This window comes from Hippichthys cyanospilos, chromosome 6 (genome assembly GCF_059441005.1).
Source record: "Hippichthys cyanospilos isolate Australia breed blue-spotted pipefish chromosome 6, RoL_Hcya_1.0, whole genome shotgun sequence".
In the NCBI taxonomy this organism is placed as follows: Eukaryota; Metazoa; Chordata; class Actinopteri; order Syngnathiformes; family Syngnathidae; genus Hippichthys; species Hippichthys cyanospilos.
Window position 1 is genome coordinate 23,302,723 of NC_142374.1, and position 20,704 is coordinate 23,323,426.

General features: G+C 40.5%; 1 protein-coding gene across 1 annotated transcript; it reads left to right on the forward strand.

Annotated features, from left to right (window-relative positions):
* Positions 1–907: 907 nt before the first annotated feature.
* On the forward strand, positions 908–13,439 carry gxylt1a (glucoside xylosyltransferase 1a). The gene is made up of 7 exons (XM_088417919.1): positions 908–1,193; positions 2,585–2,762; positions 2,835–2,966; positions 3,042–3,293; positions 4,207–4,330; positions 4,403–4,575; positions 8,905–13,439. The coding sequence occupies exons 1-7, from the start codon at positions 982–984 to the stop codon at positions 9,064–9,066; spliced, it is 1,233 nt and encodes a 410-aa protein (XP_088274045.1). The 5' UTR covers positions 908–981; the 3' UTR covers positions 9,067–13,439.
* Positions 13,440–20,704: the final 7,265 nt, after the last annotated feature.

Below are 20,704 nucleotides of genomic sequence, written 5' to 3' on the forward strand. Positions count from 1 at the left end.
ACTGCTGTGCTATTGGGGTCTGAACTACATTTTGTAGCGGTATCGCTAAGGCTAAGACAAATCTGATGGCAAAATGTGATACAAATTACAATATGCTTCATGGTAATACTTCAAGAACATACATTTTGCAAAGTAGTCACTTATTACCCAGTTCACAAAAAGTTGTTCCAATTAATTTGCCCTAAATTTGAAAAGTACTGCTCTTAATAAAAGCAATTCTGATTTGCTAAGACGTGGAGAAACCCTGTTAAAGGTTCACATTGGAGAACCTTTTCACGACGCCATTATGCTACGTTATCCCAATTCATGTGGTCGGGGGTTATTAAAATAATAACCTATTATAACTTCATGGCTGCATATTCAACAGTATCGATAAATGCAAATTTAATTGAAATAAAACCTAAAGAGAGGATTCATTACTAATTACCAGTTACCCAAATATAAAAACTAAAGAATGATCTATTATTGACGGAACTAAAGAACGAAGTATGAAGGTACTGTACAATTCTCCAGGTTTTTGCGACAGTATTTTTTACATCTTTCTAAACATTCATACTTTTTTGATGGAATGCGAAGCCTCATGAAGCACCTGTGATATTTTTTTTAACTTCTCTAGATGTGCTCTTGGTGTAAAAATAAATGCTAGTGCAGTAGAAATGTGCAATATTCAATTTCCATTGCAACTTTAAACCAACAGCGCCATCTAGAGGAGCAAAAAAAATGAAAACATAATGAGGCTTCATTTTCCCATCACTAAGTTCTAGAATAAAACTTATTAATTTAACGTCGGTATTGTCAACGGTAATTAGAAGGCAATGTGAATAATTTGCAAAACAAATACTCTTGGCATCTGGTCGAGGAGTAGGCGGGGCTTAACGCATCTACGGTACCTGCTTTAACTTAGAAGTAAAGATTAGTTGATCAAGTCCGTTTCTATGTGGACGGAAGAGATCATTCGAACTTTTTCCGCGAGCCCACAGGATGCGATGTTATCGGCGTGCATTGCTCCTGTGCACGGCGTTCATCTTTTTTGCATCTCTCTATGCGTTCAATCATCTCGCATCCACCCTGGAGGGCACCGAGGGGCGGGGTCTCGATGAGCTCAAGACAACCGACAGAGGGAGTCGGACCACGGGCAACATTTTCAGGAAAAGCCCCGGATCGGCAGGCCGTGGGACTCGCGAGCCGGCTAGGTAGCTAACAGCTATATTAGCCTTGTTACTTATTTACAAACTTTAATACCCACCCACCCCCTGATAAAATTAGAAACACGACACCAAAACGACAAACTGCATTATTTATTACCGTTCGAAATATTTTTAATTCGGTTTACTGGCATGTACAATAATCTTGAGATACTTTATTCGAAAATGAGCTTCTTTAAGACTATGCCACCCGTTGGAAGCATTTAAGTCTTATTATTATCATAATTAAAGTAGTTTAAGAGCCGAAAAGCATCCAAAATATGGTGTTTTGTTTTTTTTATTTACTGTATTTTATTTATTTATTTTTACCTCTGTTAGGCGTAAATCATTGTCATTCACTTACTGGAATCCATCTTAGAGGATTTTTTTTGCTTTTTTTTTTGCTTGAATTGCTTTTTAGAATCATCCTTTAGGTATGACTGATTATTACGTCTTTACGAAAGGTGCAGTATTTCAGACTTGATAGAGAGATAAAAGTACTGTTGCTGCCATCCCAAATGCCTCACGAGGTTATAACAAGTTGTTTTAATTGCACAATCACACTTGCTGGCTCGTGCTTTATGTTCAAAAACTGCAAAATGTCTGACTTGGAATGGATGTGCAATCTTACAGTAACAGTAGAATCGGTGTGTTTAATAATTTCACCGGCCAGGGTATAAGCATTGTAATATTGTTTTGGATGCAGCACACCGAATTGACATGCAACTTTCTTCAAATTTCTTCGGGTTTTAATAGAAGCAAATCAAAGTTGGAAACCTCATATTGAAAATGTTAAAAAGCAGAACCATAGGCATTCTTTTTTAAGCTAATTATTTGTTGAATAAGGAATCATTGCATATATATTATATAGTTCATTATTATTGCCATACCTTACTTGTAGAGATAAATATAAAACAAACAATAGCTACACGGATTATCAGCGATTCAAAATATACAGAACTAACTCATTCATTAAACATGCTCAAAATTTTTGACATGGTTGAATTCAAAAGAGCACAGATAATGTATAAAACATATCAACTTTGTCACAGCATTCAGAGGTTGTGATGAGTTCTATTCTTTTTGTTTTATTTATGACATGTCAGGAAATAATTTAGGGAAAACAAGAGGTAAGACCCGACAATTTCTTGAATTTCATCCTACTACTTATGAACATTTAAACTACTGCAGTTCTATATCTTTTGTTGATGTTCTTTGTTTACTTCATTAAAAAAAAAAAAATCATTTCCCTTTGTACTTTACACTTCATATGCTCAGTAAATCAAATCAATTAGTCCTTGCCCAGAAAACTTGATTGCAAGCCAACAGGGCTCCGCGTGAGTTTCCTCGTATTTGAAAAACTGCCGAGTGTAATTTAAAAATGTCTTCTTTCGAGACAGGATTGACTCTGAAGAAGAAGGCGGCGGCGATGAAAGAATTCACCTGGCCGTGGTGGCCTGTGGCCCCAGGCTAGACGCGACTCTCGCCATGCTCAAGTCTGCCATCCTGTTCAGCAAAACGCCTCTGGAATTTCACATATTTGCCGACGACGAGCTTCGAGGAGGCTTCCGAAACGCCGTGAGTGTCCAGAACAAACTAACATTGCCTAAGAAACATAATGATCTTTTTTGTCGTTTTTTTTCCTCACAGCTGGACTCCTGGCTGCAATCGATTCAAAACAAGTTCAACTTTACCATCTATCCCATCACGTTTCCTAGCGGGGATGAGAACGAGTGGAAGAAACTCTTCAAACCATGCGCCTCTCAAAGACTCTTCTTACCGGTATGTTCATGAATCGTTTCGATAGCAACAAGGACGCAAATGTTCTCATTTGAAACTTTTGTTTTGTTTTTCTAGCTAATCCTGAAGGAGGTGGATTCTCTGCTGTACGTGGACACAGATATTCTATTTCTGCAGCCCGTGGATGATATCTGGGCCTTCTTCTCTCAGTTCAACGCGAGCCAGCTCGCCGCCATGGCTCCCGAACACGAGGAGCCGCGAATCGGCTGGTACAATCGTTTTGCCCGCCACCCTTACTACGGAAGCAGCGGCGTCAACTCGGGAGTCATGCTCATGAATATGACACGCCTCAGGGAAACTTTTTTTAAGGTGATTACGTGTCGTTGTGGTGTAATATTCGGTATAAAAAGTGTTGCCTGGTTTTAAGGATAGAATACAGTACTTATTAAAATCCACAGTTCTGACTTTAAAGAGAATTTAGGGTATTCGCTTAGCGTAAGTCAGAATTTTGAGGTAAAAGAGAGAACGCTACCAAATTTTGAAGATAGAATTCACGCATCAGAGTCGGAATTCTGACTGCGATGTAAGAACTCTCACTATGGTCAGAATTACCACTTTATTCTCATTATGAAATGAGAATTTCTGAAAATAAAGCCAACATTCTTAATTCTGACTTTAAAGTGTTCGAATTTTATTCTCAATCTAACTTTTAAATCAGAATCCCGTCTTTATTATCAAGATTCTCACTTTCAAGTGAGAATCCTGAATTCGTAGAATCAATTCAGGATTCTGACTTTAAAGTGAGAATTATGAGAAGACCGAATTCCGACTTGAGTCAGAATTCTCACTTTGAAGTACAAATTCTTCGTATAAAATAAGAACTGAGATAAATGTGAGAATCCCGTCAACATTTTTTTCTTCACTGGTCCTAATTCTGCTGCGTTAGCGCTCTTTTTATTTATTTATACACACATATATATATAAATGTACGTATTTTTTTTAATGACCGCAACTGAAAATTAATTTGTGTTGAGCTATAATAATCATATTTACATCAACACAATCGTTACATAACTCAGTAATAATACTGCTAGGGGTAGCTGCAATACCAAAATCGTCCACTTGAGGTCAATGTCACCATTGTATCCTGATCTTAGATACTCTTATCAAGCAACCGTTTCTTCAGTTCAGATGTAGTGTTGGCAAATTGATCTATCAAAACTGAAGCGAATGTTTTTTTGTTGTTGTTGCTGATGTTTTCCCCTCGACTGGATTCTTCTAGAATGACATGACAACAGTTGCGCTTCAATGGAGTGAAATGCTCATGCCCCTCCTTCAAAAGTATAAACTCAACATCACCTGGGGGGACCAAGATCTTCTCAATATCATATTTCATCACAATCCGGGTGGGTGCACTTGTATCTGACAGGCCAACAAGTCATCCCTTACTAAAAGTCAATTGCGCTGTCTATGTACAGAAAGTCTCTTCGTGTTCCCCTGCCAGTGGAACTACCGTCCGGACCACTGCGTCTACGGCCTCAACTGTCAGCAAGCTGAGAAAAATGGCGTCTTCATCCTCCACGGCAGCAGGGGAGTATACCATAATGAAAAGCAGCCGGCGTTTCGAGCCGTCTATGAGGCCATACAGCAGGTACGGACCGCCATACTTGACAAATCTAGTAAATAATGCGATCTCATCCAGGTCAATGAGTCTCAACCCGTTTTCAATTATGTCACCCCTCTGAAATTTTATTTTCAGGCAATTATCCAAGTAATTGCGGGTGAGAAAATACCCCCAAACAAAAACAGCGCTTTGCTATTTCTGATGGATTTATTCAATCTTGGGTGGCATAATTTACTGTGCAACTCCAGAATAATGTTCACGTAGCATCTGTTTTTCAAAATGATTTTTTTCTAGCAATGACAATGAATCTGCGCAAAACTTCAGAAAGTGACGGCATACAATGTTCTGCAAAGGCGTCACTACAACACAATTTCGCTAATAAGTCCCTCATGTTCCAAACAATTTGCTCTGAAATTGAAAAGAAAGCTGCACCGTTCCTTTCATGTCATTAAAAAGCATTAAATTTGATTTGCCGAGACCTTCAGAAGACCCTGTTAAAATTCGAGGATCTTCAGGGAATATAATGTCCGGATTGTCGGAACGCGAGACACAACTGGAGCACCAGGAGAAAAGCCACATCAACACCGTGAGGCTAAGCAAGTAAATCGAGATTCTAACACCTAACCTCAGAACCGTCCGACAGATGTGCTCGCCACTCGTTTCCATGTGCAGCCTTCAATTTACTTAGAAGGCGTGTTTTAGAATATAAGAGGAGAAAATCCACACGCACACAAGCAAAACATGCAAATCCACAAAGAGCCGTTTAGTTTTGCTAACAATGTCTTAACTCCTTGTTGAGGCTTTTCCACACTGTCTGTTGCAATTGAGAAATAATTTGCCGTCTCGAGGTCTGTATTTATGCTTACTGACTTGCCTTTGTGTTTGTCTTCAAGGGCACTTGTGTCCGTGGATTATCAGGATTGTTTGGGGTAAAAGAAGAAAATAAATAAAAACCAGCCCATCAATATGCACTACATGCCCATGCTTTTCTTAGTGCACAATCAATAGCATGTTAAGCATTTCCATTACTCGCGCTTAATCCAGTCCTAACAAATGAGAGCCTATTGCTTGCTTTACCTTCAGGTATAAAATACTTCTAATGTTCCCGAAATGAGCTGTCAGAAGAGGTTTTCGAACTCAACTTTATTTTAAACGAACGCTGCATCCAAATTGCTGTACCGAAAATGACATCGCCGTTTCTCAGAGCTCAGGTATCAACCAATCACGGCTCAGCTTGCGAACATCACAAGTGGGGTATATTTGGTTCTTTCTTTAGCCCTGATTAACTGTGTCAAGGTCTACAAAACACATTTTTAATAAGAATGCCGTACTTACTTTTGCGTGCCCTCCCAAGGGGGAAATAATTTGTATTTTCGAAAACACAGAAAGTTCCATTCTGTTTCAACCCTTTCTTTTTTTTTTTACCAGTCTGCTACCATTAGGGAGACGCGGTCCGACCCAGTTAGCCAGACAGCGCTCTCCCCACCATCCTCACGGGTCACCTTCGATCTGCCCCCGTTTGAATCCCGCACAGCAGTCAACAAGCAGGCGGCAATCAGCGGAGTAAAACGGAGGGGGGGGGCTTCATTAGCCGGTCCACATCCATTACGTCTCGGCAGCCACCGGCGCGGGGCTTGCTTCGCAGCCGTTTAAGTAAACGAGCGGGCTTGGTAACGGAGCACTCGGCCGTCACTCCTCCATCCGTCTCTCTGACAGAGTAAACCTGCATCCTGCAATGCAGCTCACTGGTTGGTGGTTGCAAGTACTCTATCACTTAACTGTTAAAACTAAGGACAGTAAGGATTTTAAGGAATTGCGAGTTAGCTACAGCATGTAAGAATGTACAGAAATGAGCATACTATTATGTAATCCAGCGGTTCTTAAACGGGACTACGAGTGCCCTGTGGGCTACATGAAGGTACTTCAGGAGGCACATGAGATTCTAACTGGGCTTCTAAACTATCAGCAAATCAAATTTGATGATTTTCATGCCGCGACAGGACCAAAACAGTATTCTTTTCAAATTAAGAGTAAATTAAACGGAACATGAGCGAACATACATTAATACTAAATAGTGTTATAGTGAATCCTTTGCAAAAGAATGTATGCCTTCCCTTTAAGTTTTATACAGATACGCGTTGACATTAATGTTTCAATTTTCCAGCAGATGAGCCAGAAATAAAACAGGTTCACAGTACCTGGCAGGAAAAAAAATGTACATCATTGGAAAAAGGTTGAGAACTCCTGGCCGAATCTACTGTGTATCTGTATTTGTTCCCCCCATCATAATCTTACTTAAAATGCAAAGTGGAAAAATCAAAATCGTGGTGCGGCGTAACAACGCGTTCTAAATTTTCTACCGTCATCCAAGTTTTGAATGAACCAGCAGAACTATCCCATCGAGACAGGATGGAAACTTTCATCCTGCGGTGAGCACGTCATTTTCAAAGCTAAAATATCAAACCGGACCGTGACAAACCGACCCGCTCGGTTGAAACGCGGCCGAACATCTGAGGCCTTCCACGCCATCTCCCGTCAGCCAATTAGAATTAGAAAAAAAAAGGCGGTGACTTTCGAACGCTTCCTCCCCGGTCACAAGCTGTTATACGTCGCACTTTTATCGCCTCCTCCTCTTGCTCCGACCCGTCGAGCCCACTCCCAATTTGTTCCCGCTCGGTCCTTCGGGGACGGGCTCCTAAAGCCTACAGGAGGCAATTCCGGAAGAAACTTTCATTTCCCTCCCACCAAGCGCTCCTTAGTCAGCCCCGCGTCTCCAGGCGGCCTCTCCCATCCAGCAGAGGCGCTTGCAATAAAGGGCGCCGCCATTACCCCGACCCGGCCCGGCCCACAAAAGAGTTGTAAAATCTTTAGTGCTGATGCTAGTTAGAGGCATCACCGCGGCGATGCGGACGACGCAGCGGCAGCATCCGCATAAAAATCGATGCCAGGCCGTTAATGGCGCTTTACGGCCTGTGGCCGCTATATGAAAGATAATAAAGAAAGTGTGCTTTGAGTAACCTAATGCGTGGCCAAACAGGAGTCAAATGAGGTGCCGTAAAAGTGCGATGGCTTCCTATTTACGGGAGAGTAGTAAAAAAAAGCAACGGCAAAGTCAACATCGCGTCTCGCTATATGGCGTTGTCGGAAAGTTTCATCACGGTCGGTTCATTTAGCAGCTCCGGTATGTTGTTGACGATAAAGGGGCCCGGAGGAGTTGCGTTGTTCAGCGATACTATTACGCCTCGGCGAGCGCGTTCCACAACAGTCGGCTTCGTTCGGATTCGTCATTCAGACGCGTATTGGAAAAAGGAATCAAACGAAGAAAGCGACGGGCCATTGCGCTTGGCGCCAAGGTGTGAAAAACTCAAAGCAAAAATAAAACTGATAAATGGGACTGAAGCATAGCTGCCGGTACTGGTTGCGCTATGCAGCCCCGATCCAAAAATGATATCGGTCCGATATCAGCCAAGAAACTGGATCTAATTTGTCTACGTTCAAAATCCAGAGCCTATTCATTTGTGTCCCCTGTAGTGGGTTTTGGGTCTCAGGAGGGCGTTCCAGAATCCGCTCCTGCTCTTCTATCCAGCAGCGAGATCAAATTTTTTTTCATAGCAACAGTTGAATGACTACTGTTCTCTGAATATCATTTGAGCAAGTATCTTCTCATATTACATACAAAAAAAATAAACGTGAGTCATTCCTGCTCATATCAAATCAATATCGAAATCAAGACAGTACTCTAGATTGCAATATCGGTATCAGAAGTAAAAAAAAAAGACGTTTATGTTGGTTTTTTTGGGTGGGCTGATACCGATTATTAGTGGCAACAAGGCCAAAATTTGAAGCCAATTCTCATTTTCAGTTCAAGGCAAAAAAATATTTCAAAACAATAAAAATACTAACTCCAACTGTTAACTTTGTTTACTGAGTGCATTTTAATGTTTACAGTGTGCAATTCTTTTATTAATACTATCATGAGTAGTTGTACTAATAGTAGTATTTTAATCTTAGACAATAGACCTCTCTGTTTCGAAATTCTAATAAGTTCAGGAAGCGCTCAGCACCAAATTCAAACTAAAACAACTTGTAGCAATAAATACCTCCCGAGTTTTTTTTCAGTAGTTTTCCTAAATTTCAAACAAAATAAAAAGTACACAAAGTTGCTATTTTGGTTGTAGATTTTAAAAGACTAGTTCCAAGAAGTTAAGACAATTTGAAAATACTTTTAAAAACCAATGTCGATTCAACTGCAAAATGGAGAATATCAGCGCCAATAATCGGACACTCTTACTTTGTAATGCCAGTCAATGGCTCAAATGCATGGGCGGTGTATAATGTCTGCAATTCATTTGACAGTACCCTTTTGGCGAGAACATGGAGACGTCCCTGCTTCAGCCGCTGGAAGCGTCTCTCCGGACCAGCACCCACTCTTACTGCGGACGAATGAGCCACTTGCTCACCAAGCGGCTCAAACAAAGTATCGCGGCCGTTCTGCAAGAGGTGACACGGGGAACATGAGCCGTGCTTTTATTAGGGCCGGGAACCAATCAATCAATAACATTTTATTTGTATAGAGCTGAATCACCAAAGTCTCCAAGGGCTTCGCAGATGAAAAGAGGTCATGTGGAGACTGTCATACAGAGACATCTTTTCGGTGTAAGGTACACAACAGCATCCCCTGTCAAAGCTCCCAGAAGGGGAAGGAAAATCTCCAAAATCCCAATTTGCGGAAAATCAGAAACCTTCAGAAGGGGCCACAGGTGGGAGGAGCCCCCTTCCAGGTCCACAGGTTGAAGTGGAGGCTGCATGTCTAAGGTACACAACAGCATCCCCTGTCAAACGTTCCAGAAGGGGAAGGAAAAATTCCAAAACCCCAATTTGGGGAAAATCAGAAACCTTCAGAAGGGGCCACAGGTGGGAGAAGCCCCCTTCCAGGTCCACAGGTTGAAGTGGAGGCTGCATGTGTAAGGTACACAACAGCATCCCCTGTGAAAGCTCCCAGAAGGGGAAGGAAAAACTCCAAAACCCCAATTTGGGGAAAATCAGAAACCTTCAGAAGGGGCCACAGGTGGGAGGAGCCTCCGTCCAGGCCCACAGGTGGATGCTGCATGTGTAAGGTACACAATAGCATCCCTGTCAAAGCACCCAGAAGGGGAAGGAAAAACTCCCAAACCCCAATTTCGGGAAAATCTGAAACCTTCAGAAGGGACCACAGGTGGGAGGAGCCCCCTTCCAAGCCCACAGGTTGAAGTGGATGATGCGTGTACCAAATACAGACAAATAGATACACATTACAGACAAAAACTTTCTGGGAATCACACAAAAGGTTACTCATTATTGGCAATCTGTCCGGTAAGAACCCTACTCTGGCACATTTTGCAAGACCTGTCTTCTTATCCGTTATTCTTAATAACTGCCTTGCGCCATACAAATCAACAGAACAGTGAGAAATATTAGAGAATGCTGAAAGTTATTCCATTTTACTTGTTTATTAGTCGTGGTCTTTTGACATATACACACTATCATGAACTTGGTCAAACACGGATGGTACGAAACTTTGGATATTTATGGCAAAATGAACTCGAGCTGCGCGGTGAGGAAAAGGAAAAACAACAAGATTGGAGCGCATTCAGCGTTACACTGGCGCTGTGTTCACTGACAGCTCACAATGTGGGAAATCAGAAACACAATCCGCAAGGAATAAATAATTTACGGATACAAACACAGGAAATTATCAAGTGTTTAGGAAGATGAGATTTATTCTGTTTTGCTATAGTTTTTACATCGTTGCCAAATGTTACTTAACGGTAACATTGAAAATACCCGAACTTGACCCTAAAATTAAGGGTCCGTCCTATACACAACTGTGTGCTATATTTGAGGAATTACGGTAGTAGTGATGGAGAAATGAAGCTTCAATTAACCATTTGTTAAAGGATTTGAAGATCTGTTAAGTGTGCTTCGAGTTCTATTTAGGACGGAGAATCCAATACTGTTTCACGAAACATCTCGAAGCTTCATTTTCCCATTTCTCCAAAAAAAAAAAAAAAAATTTCGTCCTCCGTTCTCAACAATACTTCTTGACTCTTCCTCACAAAACGAGAAGAATTGTGAGTAGCAGACCACATGCTATAATCAAATATTGTGTTGAGCGATCGGGGTTCTGATTTTCTGATAATAATTTCGCCGTATGACCTCCGGAGGTTGCGTACGGCTTCTAACGAACCACTTTGCACAATAGCGTCAGGAAAACGTGATCATGGGGCACAAGAAGGCATGAAAAGGTGCCGTTGCACCTTTTTTTTTTCATTCAACTGTTTTTATATTACCTCGAAAAGTTTTTCCTACAAATATCGACTGCCGTACAGATACTCTTCTTCACGTTGAAGAAGGATGTACCGGATGTGTAGGAGCATTGTTAAATTCACATAATTGCATACTGTTACAGACAGCACTATATGGCAATATCAATATTTAGTCCATCTTCTAGTCTGTAATGAGTTATTTAGTGTCTCCCTGTGGAGATGAAGACTTGAGGAAAGTACAGAAACAAAAAGGAAAAAAAAAAGCAGGCTAATGAGGCGCTTCCTTTAATACTTGCATCCTTTTTTAAGAGGTACTGCGGTGTTCTTTAAAGATGTTTTCCCCTTAAGAACATTTGGCACACGCGGGCCAATAAGCCGGATGACAAACAAGCTCAAGCCTGCTGAATTATTATCTGTTTACAACTTTCGTGCTGTGTAAATTGGGCTGGTAGTCATGTGCAACCTGCTTAATTTTTTATGTGTTTTCAAGTGCTGGTTCGTATAAAACAGCGCCGCTACTCGCTTTTTTTTTTTTTTTTTAAACAACACAGTAGAAAATACATATAGTTGACTTGCCTCCGCAGAGATGATTAATTTTGCAGGAGAACGGGCACTTTTGAGACAATCGAGTTGTTTTTAAAGATGAGTTATAATCCCAATCGTGTCGCGATAATCACTTAGCCGCAGGTTTTGTGATGGTCATTAGGACATACATCAAAGTTGCACTTAAGTGCGAATAAGCAGCAAATGTTTTGTAATGAACTTTTCGAAGATGCTTTGTTACAAGAGAAAATCATAGCTTGTCTGTTCTGTCATGTTTTGGAATGAGGTTTATTTGGAGTAATGGGAAAATGAAGCCTCGTGAACTATTTTTGTTTTTGCTCCTCTAGATGCCACCGTGGGCTTAACGTTGCAATGGAAATTGAATACATTTTCATTGTTCGAGGATTTATTTTTATTTTAGGGGCGGCTTGGCTCGGTGGTAGAGCGGTCGCGGTGGGTTCGATTCCCCGACCGTCAAGACCATGTCGAAGTTTCCTTGAGTAAGACGCTGAACCCCCAGTTGCTTCTGATGCTGCATCATCAGTAGGTAAATGATTCATTAGTGTAAATCGCTTTGAGTACCCAAGGTAGAAAAACGCTATATAAGTCAAAGTCCATGTACCATTTTAAACTAAAAGCACCAACTAGGGGGTAAAAAAGAAAAAAAAAAAAAACCTCAAGTGGTTCATGAGGCTTCGTTTTCCCCTCATTATTATTTGACCATTTTAGTGTGTTAGAATGGGAAAGCAAAGCCTCATTTAAAATTAAGGCTAACGTAATGGAAATGTATTCAAAGTCCATTTACCATTTGAAACTAAAAGCACCATCTAGGGGGTAAAAAAAAAAAAAACTCAAGTGGTTCATGAGGCTTCATTTTCCCATCGTTATTATTTGACCATTTTAGTGTGTTAGCTCAGAATGGGAAAGCAAAGCCTCATTGAAAATTAAGGCTAATGTAATGGAAATGTATTCAAAGTCCATTTACCATTTTAAACTAAAAGCACCATCTAGGGGGTAAAAAAAAACAAACTCAAGTGGTTCATGAGGCTTCGTTTTCCCATCATTATTATTTGACCATTTTAGTGTGTTAGCTCAGAATGGGAAAGCAAAGCCTCATTGAAAATTAAGGCTAATGTCATGGAAATGTGTTCAATAACCACCGCGTATTTAAACCAACAGTGCCATCTAGAGGAGCAAAAAAATGATCAAAATAGTTCATGAAGCGTCATTTTCCCCTATGATTTCAAACCACGAGTTAGGAAATGCACCGATTAAGAAATTCTACTTTGTGATTTTAAAGGCACACATTGTTTTTATCGTTACAGTTAACCAGGACAATGTGTTCAAATGTACATGGTAGCTTTAATGTAGCACAAAAACACTGTCAAGAATAAAATTACTATGTATTTGCTTTCTACAGTATTTAAATTACTGCCATTGTTACTGGATTGTGTTGTTTATTTTTTGGAGGAGGCGATATTCACTCTATGCAGCTGGCGACCACAGCAGCCCTGTTTGACTGAAACATGATGCATTGTGGGATTTTGGCCAACATATGCAAGTTTTGATAAGTTTGCTGCAGTTTAAAGGCATAGCCCACTTAAATAACTTTTAAGTAGTAAAGGAATTTTGTCTCATTAATTTGGTAGCTTAATTATTATTCACGTACAATTAATACCTCATTGTACATTTTTTTTTCTATTCGTCGACTAAAAATGACATCACATGTGGTCAAGGCTCGGGTCACGACCAATCACAGCAAAGCCTTGGTCATGTGACAGCACATGATGTCATTTTTCGCTCTCATTCTCGCTCTCTCGCTTTGTCTGGCCGTCTGGTCCACTTGTTTTGTGTCAGTTTTGTTTTTATGCTCTGAAACAAGGCTGCTGTGGCCACCGTCAACATAACGTAAACAAAGCATTAGCTGAAACCAGCGTATGAAACTTGTTTTGGTCAATGTAAAACCATTTTTGTTATTAAAATGCAATGTTTTTGCATTTTTTGTATCCTTCAATCACCATTAAAGTTTTCTTCTTTTTTTTTAGAATAGAATGCCTTTATTGTCATTGTATAGCAGGTTTACAACAGTATTGGGAGCGCTACCGCAATTAAATAAATATGATTGATTAATAGAGTAAATATGATAGAATGAGTATGTAACATTTTGACAGCATTTCTGCAAAGTATCGAAAAACAGGAATAGAACTTTTTTTCAAACTAAGAGCAAAATAATTGGAACATGATGCAACTTCTCACCAAATTGTGTGATTGTTACTCCTTTTCAAAATGTATGTATGCATTTGTTCAGATTTATACATTATTATTTATGTTTATTTATGCTTTAATGAAAAATTGGTCCAGTGGTTGTCAAGTTGGGAGTAAGAGCTCCAGTAGGACTATGTAAAAAGGTATACATTGGAAGGTACTTGAGGACTGAACAGGATTTCTCGACATATCAGCTAATCTCATTTTAATGCTTTTTAATTCCGTGCCGGGAACAATACTGTTTTCAAATCAAGATCAAATTAATTGGAACATGCAGCAACGTATTACTATATACTGTGTTTTAATGACATTATATTGTTTGCCATTAGTTGGTTATGTTTTATACAGATGCACGTTGTCATTGGTGACGCAATTTTCCGGCAGACAAGCCAAAATTTAACAGATGGCGTTTGCATTGTAGTTCCAAAGATTATCGAATCAGACACTTATTGGGCCTTTTTTCATCCAAAAAAAATGCTTATTGAGGGTTACTTGGATGGAAGAAAAATAAAAAAAATCATGGGGTATATCATTCAGAAAAAAAATAAAACTGAGAAGCACTGATTTCGAATGCCGCTAGTCTTTCGAATGAAACACAAAAGCGCACACATGAAAAGAGCCACTCATCTTTGAAACGGCAGCTAAGCCAAATCAGCGCGCAACAACTTGAGGAAATGCAAAAAAGCTGATTAAAAAGGCAGCTGATTCGCCGGCTTCCGTCGCCCCCGGCTCCGAATTTGCACATCTAGATTGACGCGCAACACGATCCTGGCGTCGACGCCGCCATGAATTTCAAACACTTTTCTCCTAAGCAGCTGTTAAATATTTCAGTTTTGGGCACGGAAAAAAAACATAACTCCTATAGCGAAGAGATATGAACGGGTTGCGTCAAGAATTCATAAGTTATCTAAACCATACCTTTAAACTTTGCTGCGGAAAAATCTATCAACACCGTCGAATGATTAAAAAAGCGCAGGAGGTCGATTAGCGTCTCGCGTGAAACGATTATATCAGCGCGGGGCGACCATGGCGAATATCCTGTGGCGAGACGGATGAGGACAATGCTCGGCGTAAAACCGGTTGACTTTCTTACACGCCCCCCGAGTATGACGCCGATTGAGTTCTCCTTCTCTCTTACAGGAACAGCTAATGGATTATTCATGTTATTGCTCGCACCACTTGGCCCCTCGATTGCTCAATAACGATTTTTAGAGCCCGGGCATAAATTAAAACAGTCGTAGGCTGACAGTAAGCGTAAAAAGGGTCACAAAGTTAGGAATATGCAATATGAGGGGGGGGGGGGGGGGGGGGGGGGGCGCATGTCTACCGCCTCATAAGCAGTTAAATGAAAATGACTTTTGAAAGAGCCCGACATCCTCGGGGGAACCGTTGAATAGTATTTAACCGAGAGACGCTCATAACGTAGATTACAAAAAAATCGGAGGTTATAAAAACTAATAGAAAAGATGATTCCCACCCCTGCAAAACTGTCCAAACGTTTTTAGCATTGTCATTATGGTTATGTAAACTACCATATTTTCCGCACTATAAGGCGCGCCGGATTATAAGGCGCACAGTCAATTAATGACATTTTAAAACTTTTTCCATATATAATAATAACTCTAAACTCTCAATCATAACTCAATGTCAATATGAGCAACCTTGTTCAACTGTAAACACACAAAAGAAACAGCTTACTTTATCACTTCATTCCCCGTCTACCAATCTCAATATTGATCCATATATAAGGCGCGCCGGATCATAAAGCGCACCCTCAATTAATGACATATTTGAAAACTTTTTCCATGTATGAGGCGCACCGGATTATAAAACGCACCCCCAATTAATGACTATTTTAAAACCTTTTCCATATAAAAGGCACACCGGATTATAAGGCGCCCCCCCAATTAATGACTTTTAAAACCTTTTCCATATATAAGGTGCACCAGATTATAAGGCACACCTTCAATTAATGACACATTTTAAAACGTTTTCCATATATTAAGGCGCACCAGATTATAAGGCACACCTTCAATAAATGACACATTTCAAAACTTTTTCCATATATAAGGCGCACCGGATTATAAGGCGCACCCACAATTAATGATATATTTTAAAACTTTTTCAATCACAATATAGTCATACTCAAAGTAATAACAATAATAACTCAAATAATAACTCTAAACTCTCAATAATAAGTCAATGTCAATATGAGCAACCTTGTTCAAATGTAAACACACAAAAGAAACAGGTAAAGTTTATTTTATCACTTCATTCCCCATCTACCAATCCCAATCTCAATATTGATCCACATATAAAGCGCGCCGGATTATAAAACGCACCCTCAATTAATGACATAGCTTAAAACGTTTTCCATATATAAGGCGCGCCGCATTATAAGGCGCAACAGTAGAAGCAGTCAAACTTTATTAGTAGATTACAAAGCAGCTTTCTGACAACTCCATTCACTCCCAAAATGAATAAACAACTGTCTTATGTTTTATTATGGAAAGATCAATGCTCATATTGCTATTGTTTTGTTGTTTTTTTGTTTATTCATGCAAGAAAGCCATTGTATAGTTTTTTTTTTAAATTTAGTTTGTTTTGCTTGATTTTAAGTTCAAATTTGAAGTTCAAAAAACTCATGGTTGCACCCAATAGACCCCCCAATTAAATTTCCCGCTACCCCTTCACCACCACAGCTAAAACCTCCCGGTGATTTTAACGTTATCCAAACGATCATTTCTAACAGCGGCGATCCATAGAAATGGCCACGTCTCCATGGGGTAAATTGGGGATAAAAAGTTCCCCAAACTAAGTCCATCCCTTGCAAAATATTGCGCAGCGGGACTCGGTAATGTTTCTGATTTGTTGTTATTGACCAAGTTGCGGGAATCTTGTCTAGCCACAACAGAGAGCAAATATTATGAGGCATTGAATATTTAATCAAAACGCCGCTTTTAACATTCAGTTGGCGCCCAATTGACGACTCAGGTAGGCTTTCACTCACGCTTCGCAATCGGCCGTAACAAGCCTCGCTTTGTACTTTGCATTTTAACGGCTTTTTAATGCCATTTCCTCTTTAAACACTTGCTAATGAGGCGGCGAGTAAGTAAACAAGTGGTAAATCTACTTTGTCCTTTTGCGTTTTTGTCTGCCTACTTTTTATACCGCGGTGATTATTTTGATCAACATTACATTCGGCCGCAATTTTAATTGCGGCTGTACGTCAGCCTCCAAAGCAATTCGTATAATTTAACGCCGCGCGGCTCGGGGCGGATCCGTCTGCGCCGTGCCGATAAAAGGGAATTTCTCACTGTAAGCGGAGCAGGCCAAGAAATATGCCAATGCAAATAAAATGATATAGCTAGAGCGGTGCCCGTGGGCGGAAATAGATGTCATCTCGCCAGGTGATAACGTCACACTGTCAATTTATGGCCTGACGCGATAACCGCGCGGGGTTATACATGCTGACGCCGCTATTGGAACGTTTATGTTTGATTTTTTTTATGTGGTAGGTAGTGCCTGACATTTCAAATCAACACTTATTAGTCACATGTATATATGGCTACGGGCCAATAGGTGGGGACCACTCGGTGAAAATGCCAAATTTACAGCCGGAAAAGGATGGAAAACTAAGAAGCCGCGTCTATGGGAAATTTTTCTTTTTAAGTGTGAACGACGGAATGAAACTGAATATTACGCTGCGAAAGGTTGTTTTGCGTTTTTTTTTTTTTCAAAACGGTAGTTCCCAGAGCTACGGAGTTCAAAAATTCATGGAAAAATAAATGAAACCAGATTTAGATATATAAAAAAAAAAAACAGATAGATAGATAGATAGATAGATAGATAGATAGATTTATAGTACTGAAAAGTTCATTTAAATGTATGTAAATTGTGGTTTGAAAGTGGTTTGTTTCATTTTGAATCGAATCATAATCCCATTGAGTTGAACTGAATCAAATCCTACTTTCAAATTGAACATACTTTGAACCATATTGCACCCTGTGTATCAAAATTCGCATAGCGCCTTTTGTGGACCCCACTAATATATATATATATATATATATATATATATATATATATATATATATATAAATTTCTGCAGTTCAAACCCAATCAAGACTTTCTTTCAAATGGAACTGTTTCTGAACAATTTTCCACCGCACATAACCAAAACCGCATCAAATTGTCTTTTGTATATTTGTATACTGAAAACACATGTATTTTTTCAGTTCAAAGCAAACCTATTCAATTTCCGCGTCAACTTTGAATGAATTCGCTAGCGTACCGTACGTCCGTCAAACGATTTGTGTCATCCTTTCACGCGCGTGCCTAACGTTGCGACGGATAAACGTAAGCCTTCGGCGTGTCCTTTCAAGAGAGAAATTCCCGAACGCCGCGCGTGAAGCGCATTAACGCCGCGTCTCCCTCGGAGCTACGCGGAGAAAAAAATCCGGCCTCGGCCGAGTGTGGCGCCCGCTCTCCTCACACTCCATAAACAACGGCTCAAAGAGCATCCACGCTGACCCGGGGGGGTTATCGCCTCCGCCGCCGCGACCACGAAGATATTGAGACATGCTTTATGGATGCATAATATTCAAACGCGCAAACATAAGGACGTTATTAGGCGGGCTTTCTCGTATATTCACTTTTTACGGCCCGGTTGGAGCAAACGTCATGGAGATGGAGCGTTGGCAATGCTCGCGTAATACCGACCGTATTACCGCTCATAAAAGAGGTTATCAATCACTCCAGCTGACCTTTTTCCCCTGATAAAGCGTCTCATCAATGAGCCCCGTCCCGCCGTTTTAATGCGGCCCGGAATCCGCGCGGTGCCAACGCGCCGTTAGCGAACAATACAATACCACACATTTCCCAGATTGCGTCGTAGGCCCTGCTGACATCTTGCAGAAATTGGCACCGTGCGCGATTCGTACCGACTAATGACCGCCGTCTTTATCATCTGCGACGATAAATCCCGACTCGGCCGGATGCCCCAGAATTGATTATGCTTTTGCGCGGGCGTGATTCTGTTTACGCGCGGACATTACCGAGCTACTGAGATCGTACTCGCCTTGTCATTTGGATTTTTATGCCTGTGCAACAATATGGTGTGATTATACTCCCTTTAACTCAATCAATGCCAGGGATGTATTTTTACGTTTTCGGACATTCCATCCCCGATACTTAAGTATTAAATCGATACTTAAATACATTAATGCTTCACTGGGATTGAATGTCTGAGCGCTAAAAAAATACGTCCCTGGCATTGAACGAGTTAACTTAATGTAGACAGTTTATCAGTTGTTAAATGATGGAGTTCGAGGTAACTCACTGCAACATTTTCTGTGTGTTCCAGAGCGACAGATACCCAATAGTTTGACATTAGGAAATCTGATGAAGAATTGTGTCAAATTAGCGGACATTTGCGTAAAAATAACAGATGTGTTTTTACAAAACCAGGCTTACGTCGCGAAAAGTACGATAGTTGTGAGTTTTTGACAGATGTCCATTTTGGGATTACTACAAAAACAATATACCGTATTTTCCGCACTGTAAGCCGCACCTAAAGCCTTAATATTTTTGAAAAAGCTGATGGTGCGCCTTATAATCAGGTGCGCCTTATATATGGATCAATATTGAGATTGGGATTCGTAGATGGGGAATGAACTGATAAAGTAAGCTTTACCTGTTTACCTTACTTACCTGTTTGCTTATATTGACATTGAGTTATTATGCTATTGAGAGTTTAGAGTTATTATTTGAGTTATTATTGTTATTACTTTGAATATTACTACATTGTGATTGAAAAAGTTTTCAAATATGTCATTAATTGAGGGTGCGCCTTATAATCCGGTGCGCCTTATATGTGGAAAATGTTTTAAAGTATGCCATTAATTGAGGGTGCGCCTTATAATCTGGTGCGCCTTATAGTGCGGAAAATGTGGTACTTAGGAGTACAAAATTGAAAGTTTGAGAAGCATAAGTTTGAGAAGCGTCCTGTATACATATACATCTTGTATTTGTGGATATACGGTACTTAAAAATAAAAGTGTAAAAAAAGCAAGAAATGAAGGTTTATTTTTGTTAGGTTGGCGGCTTTACTGCCATGACTAGCATGAACACTTGTTCCTGCGGCTAGCTTAACTTCTAACAGAAAATAAATGAGAAAATTTTCTCTAGTGGTATCAGAAAAAGTTTGGATATATGAATCTTTTTAAGTTCTTTTTTTTTTCAATTCAAGTTGCTGTATTTTTTTTTTCTCCAACGTTTGTGGTGACTTTTTAGGAGAGGATCCAACTCGTAATTGTTTGCCGAACTCCGCGCGCGACTTTGATTTGAGTCGTGTTTCTCTTTGACCCCAGATGCTTTAATTGCTTTTTAATTGCGGCCAAGTTTCCAAACTTGGGTCTTTGCTCTTCTTGAACGCGAGTCGCCTTCTCCCTCTCCTTTCCCGGCCGAACCCCCCTTGAGTCCTCAACCTCACGCTGGAGGTCATTTAATTGTCTTCCGCGCGCATCCCTGCTTGGCTGGCATTTCCTAATGAATCTATCGCTGGCGGCCACACACACACACACACACTCAAACACACACAGAGGCAGTTTGCTTCATTGACTATCGGTGCGGCTCGACCTGCGTGAGGAACCTTTAATTGTTTTTCCCTCCCGAGTCTGACAGCCGACGACAAATGATGGATTTGCCTGAATGTTTATCAGCGACGCACAAAAAGGGCAATCTGTAAAAAAACAAAAAAACCTTGGAAAACATTCACGGTCAAACGAGAACTTTGCTTCCATGCAAACGCTCGAGCGCGGCGTGAGAAAATCCCCGTGGCTAAATGGGCTGTTCCCAGTCCGGCGCGAATCTCTCTACACCTCATAAAGTTTTGGCGGCGAAAGGAATGTTAAATGAGCTGGGCCTAGTGCAAACACATGCCCCTCGTATGAAACTTGTTCTGAAAACCTCATCCGGAGAACTAATTCGCCCGTCGCCTTCCTTACAAATGGAAGGGCGCTCGGCAGATTAATCGGCGGCGACGC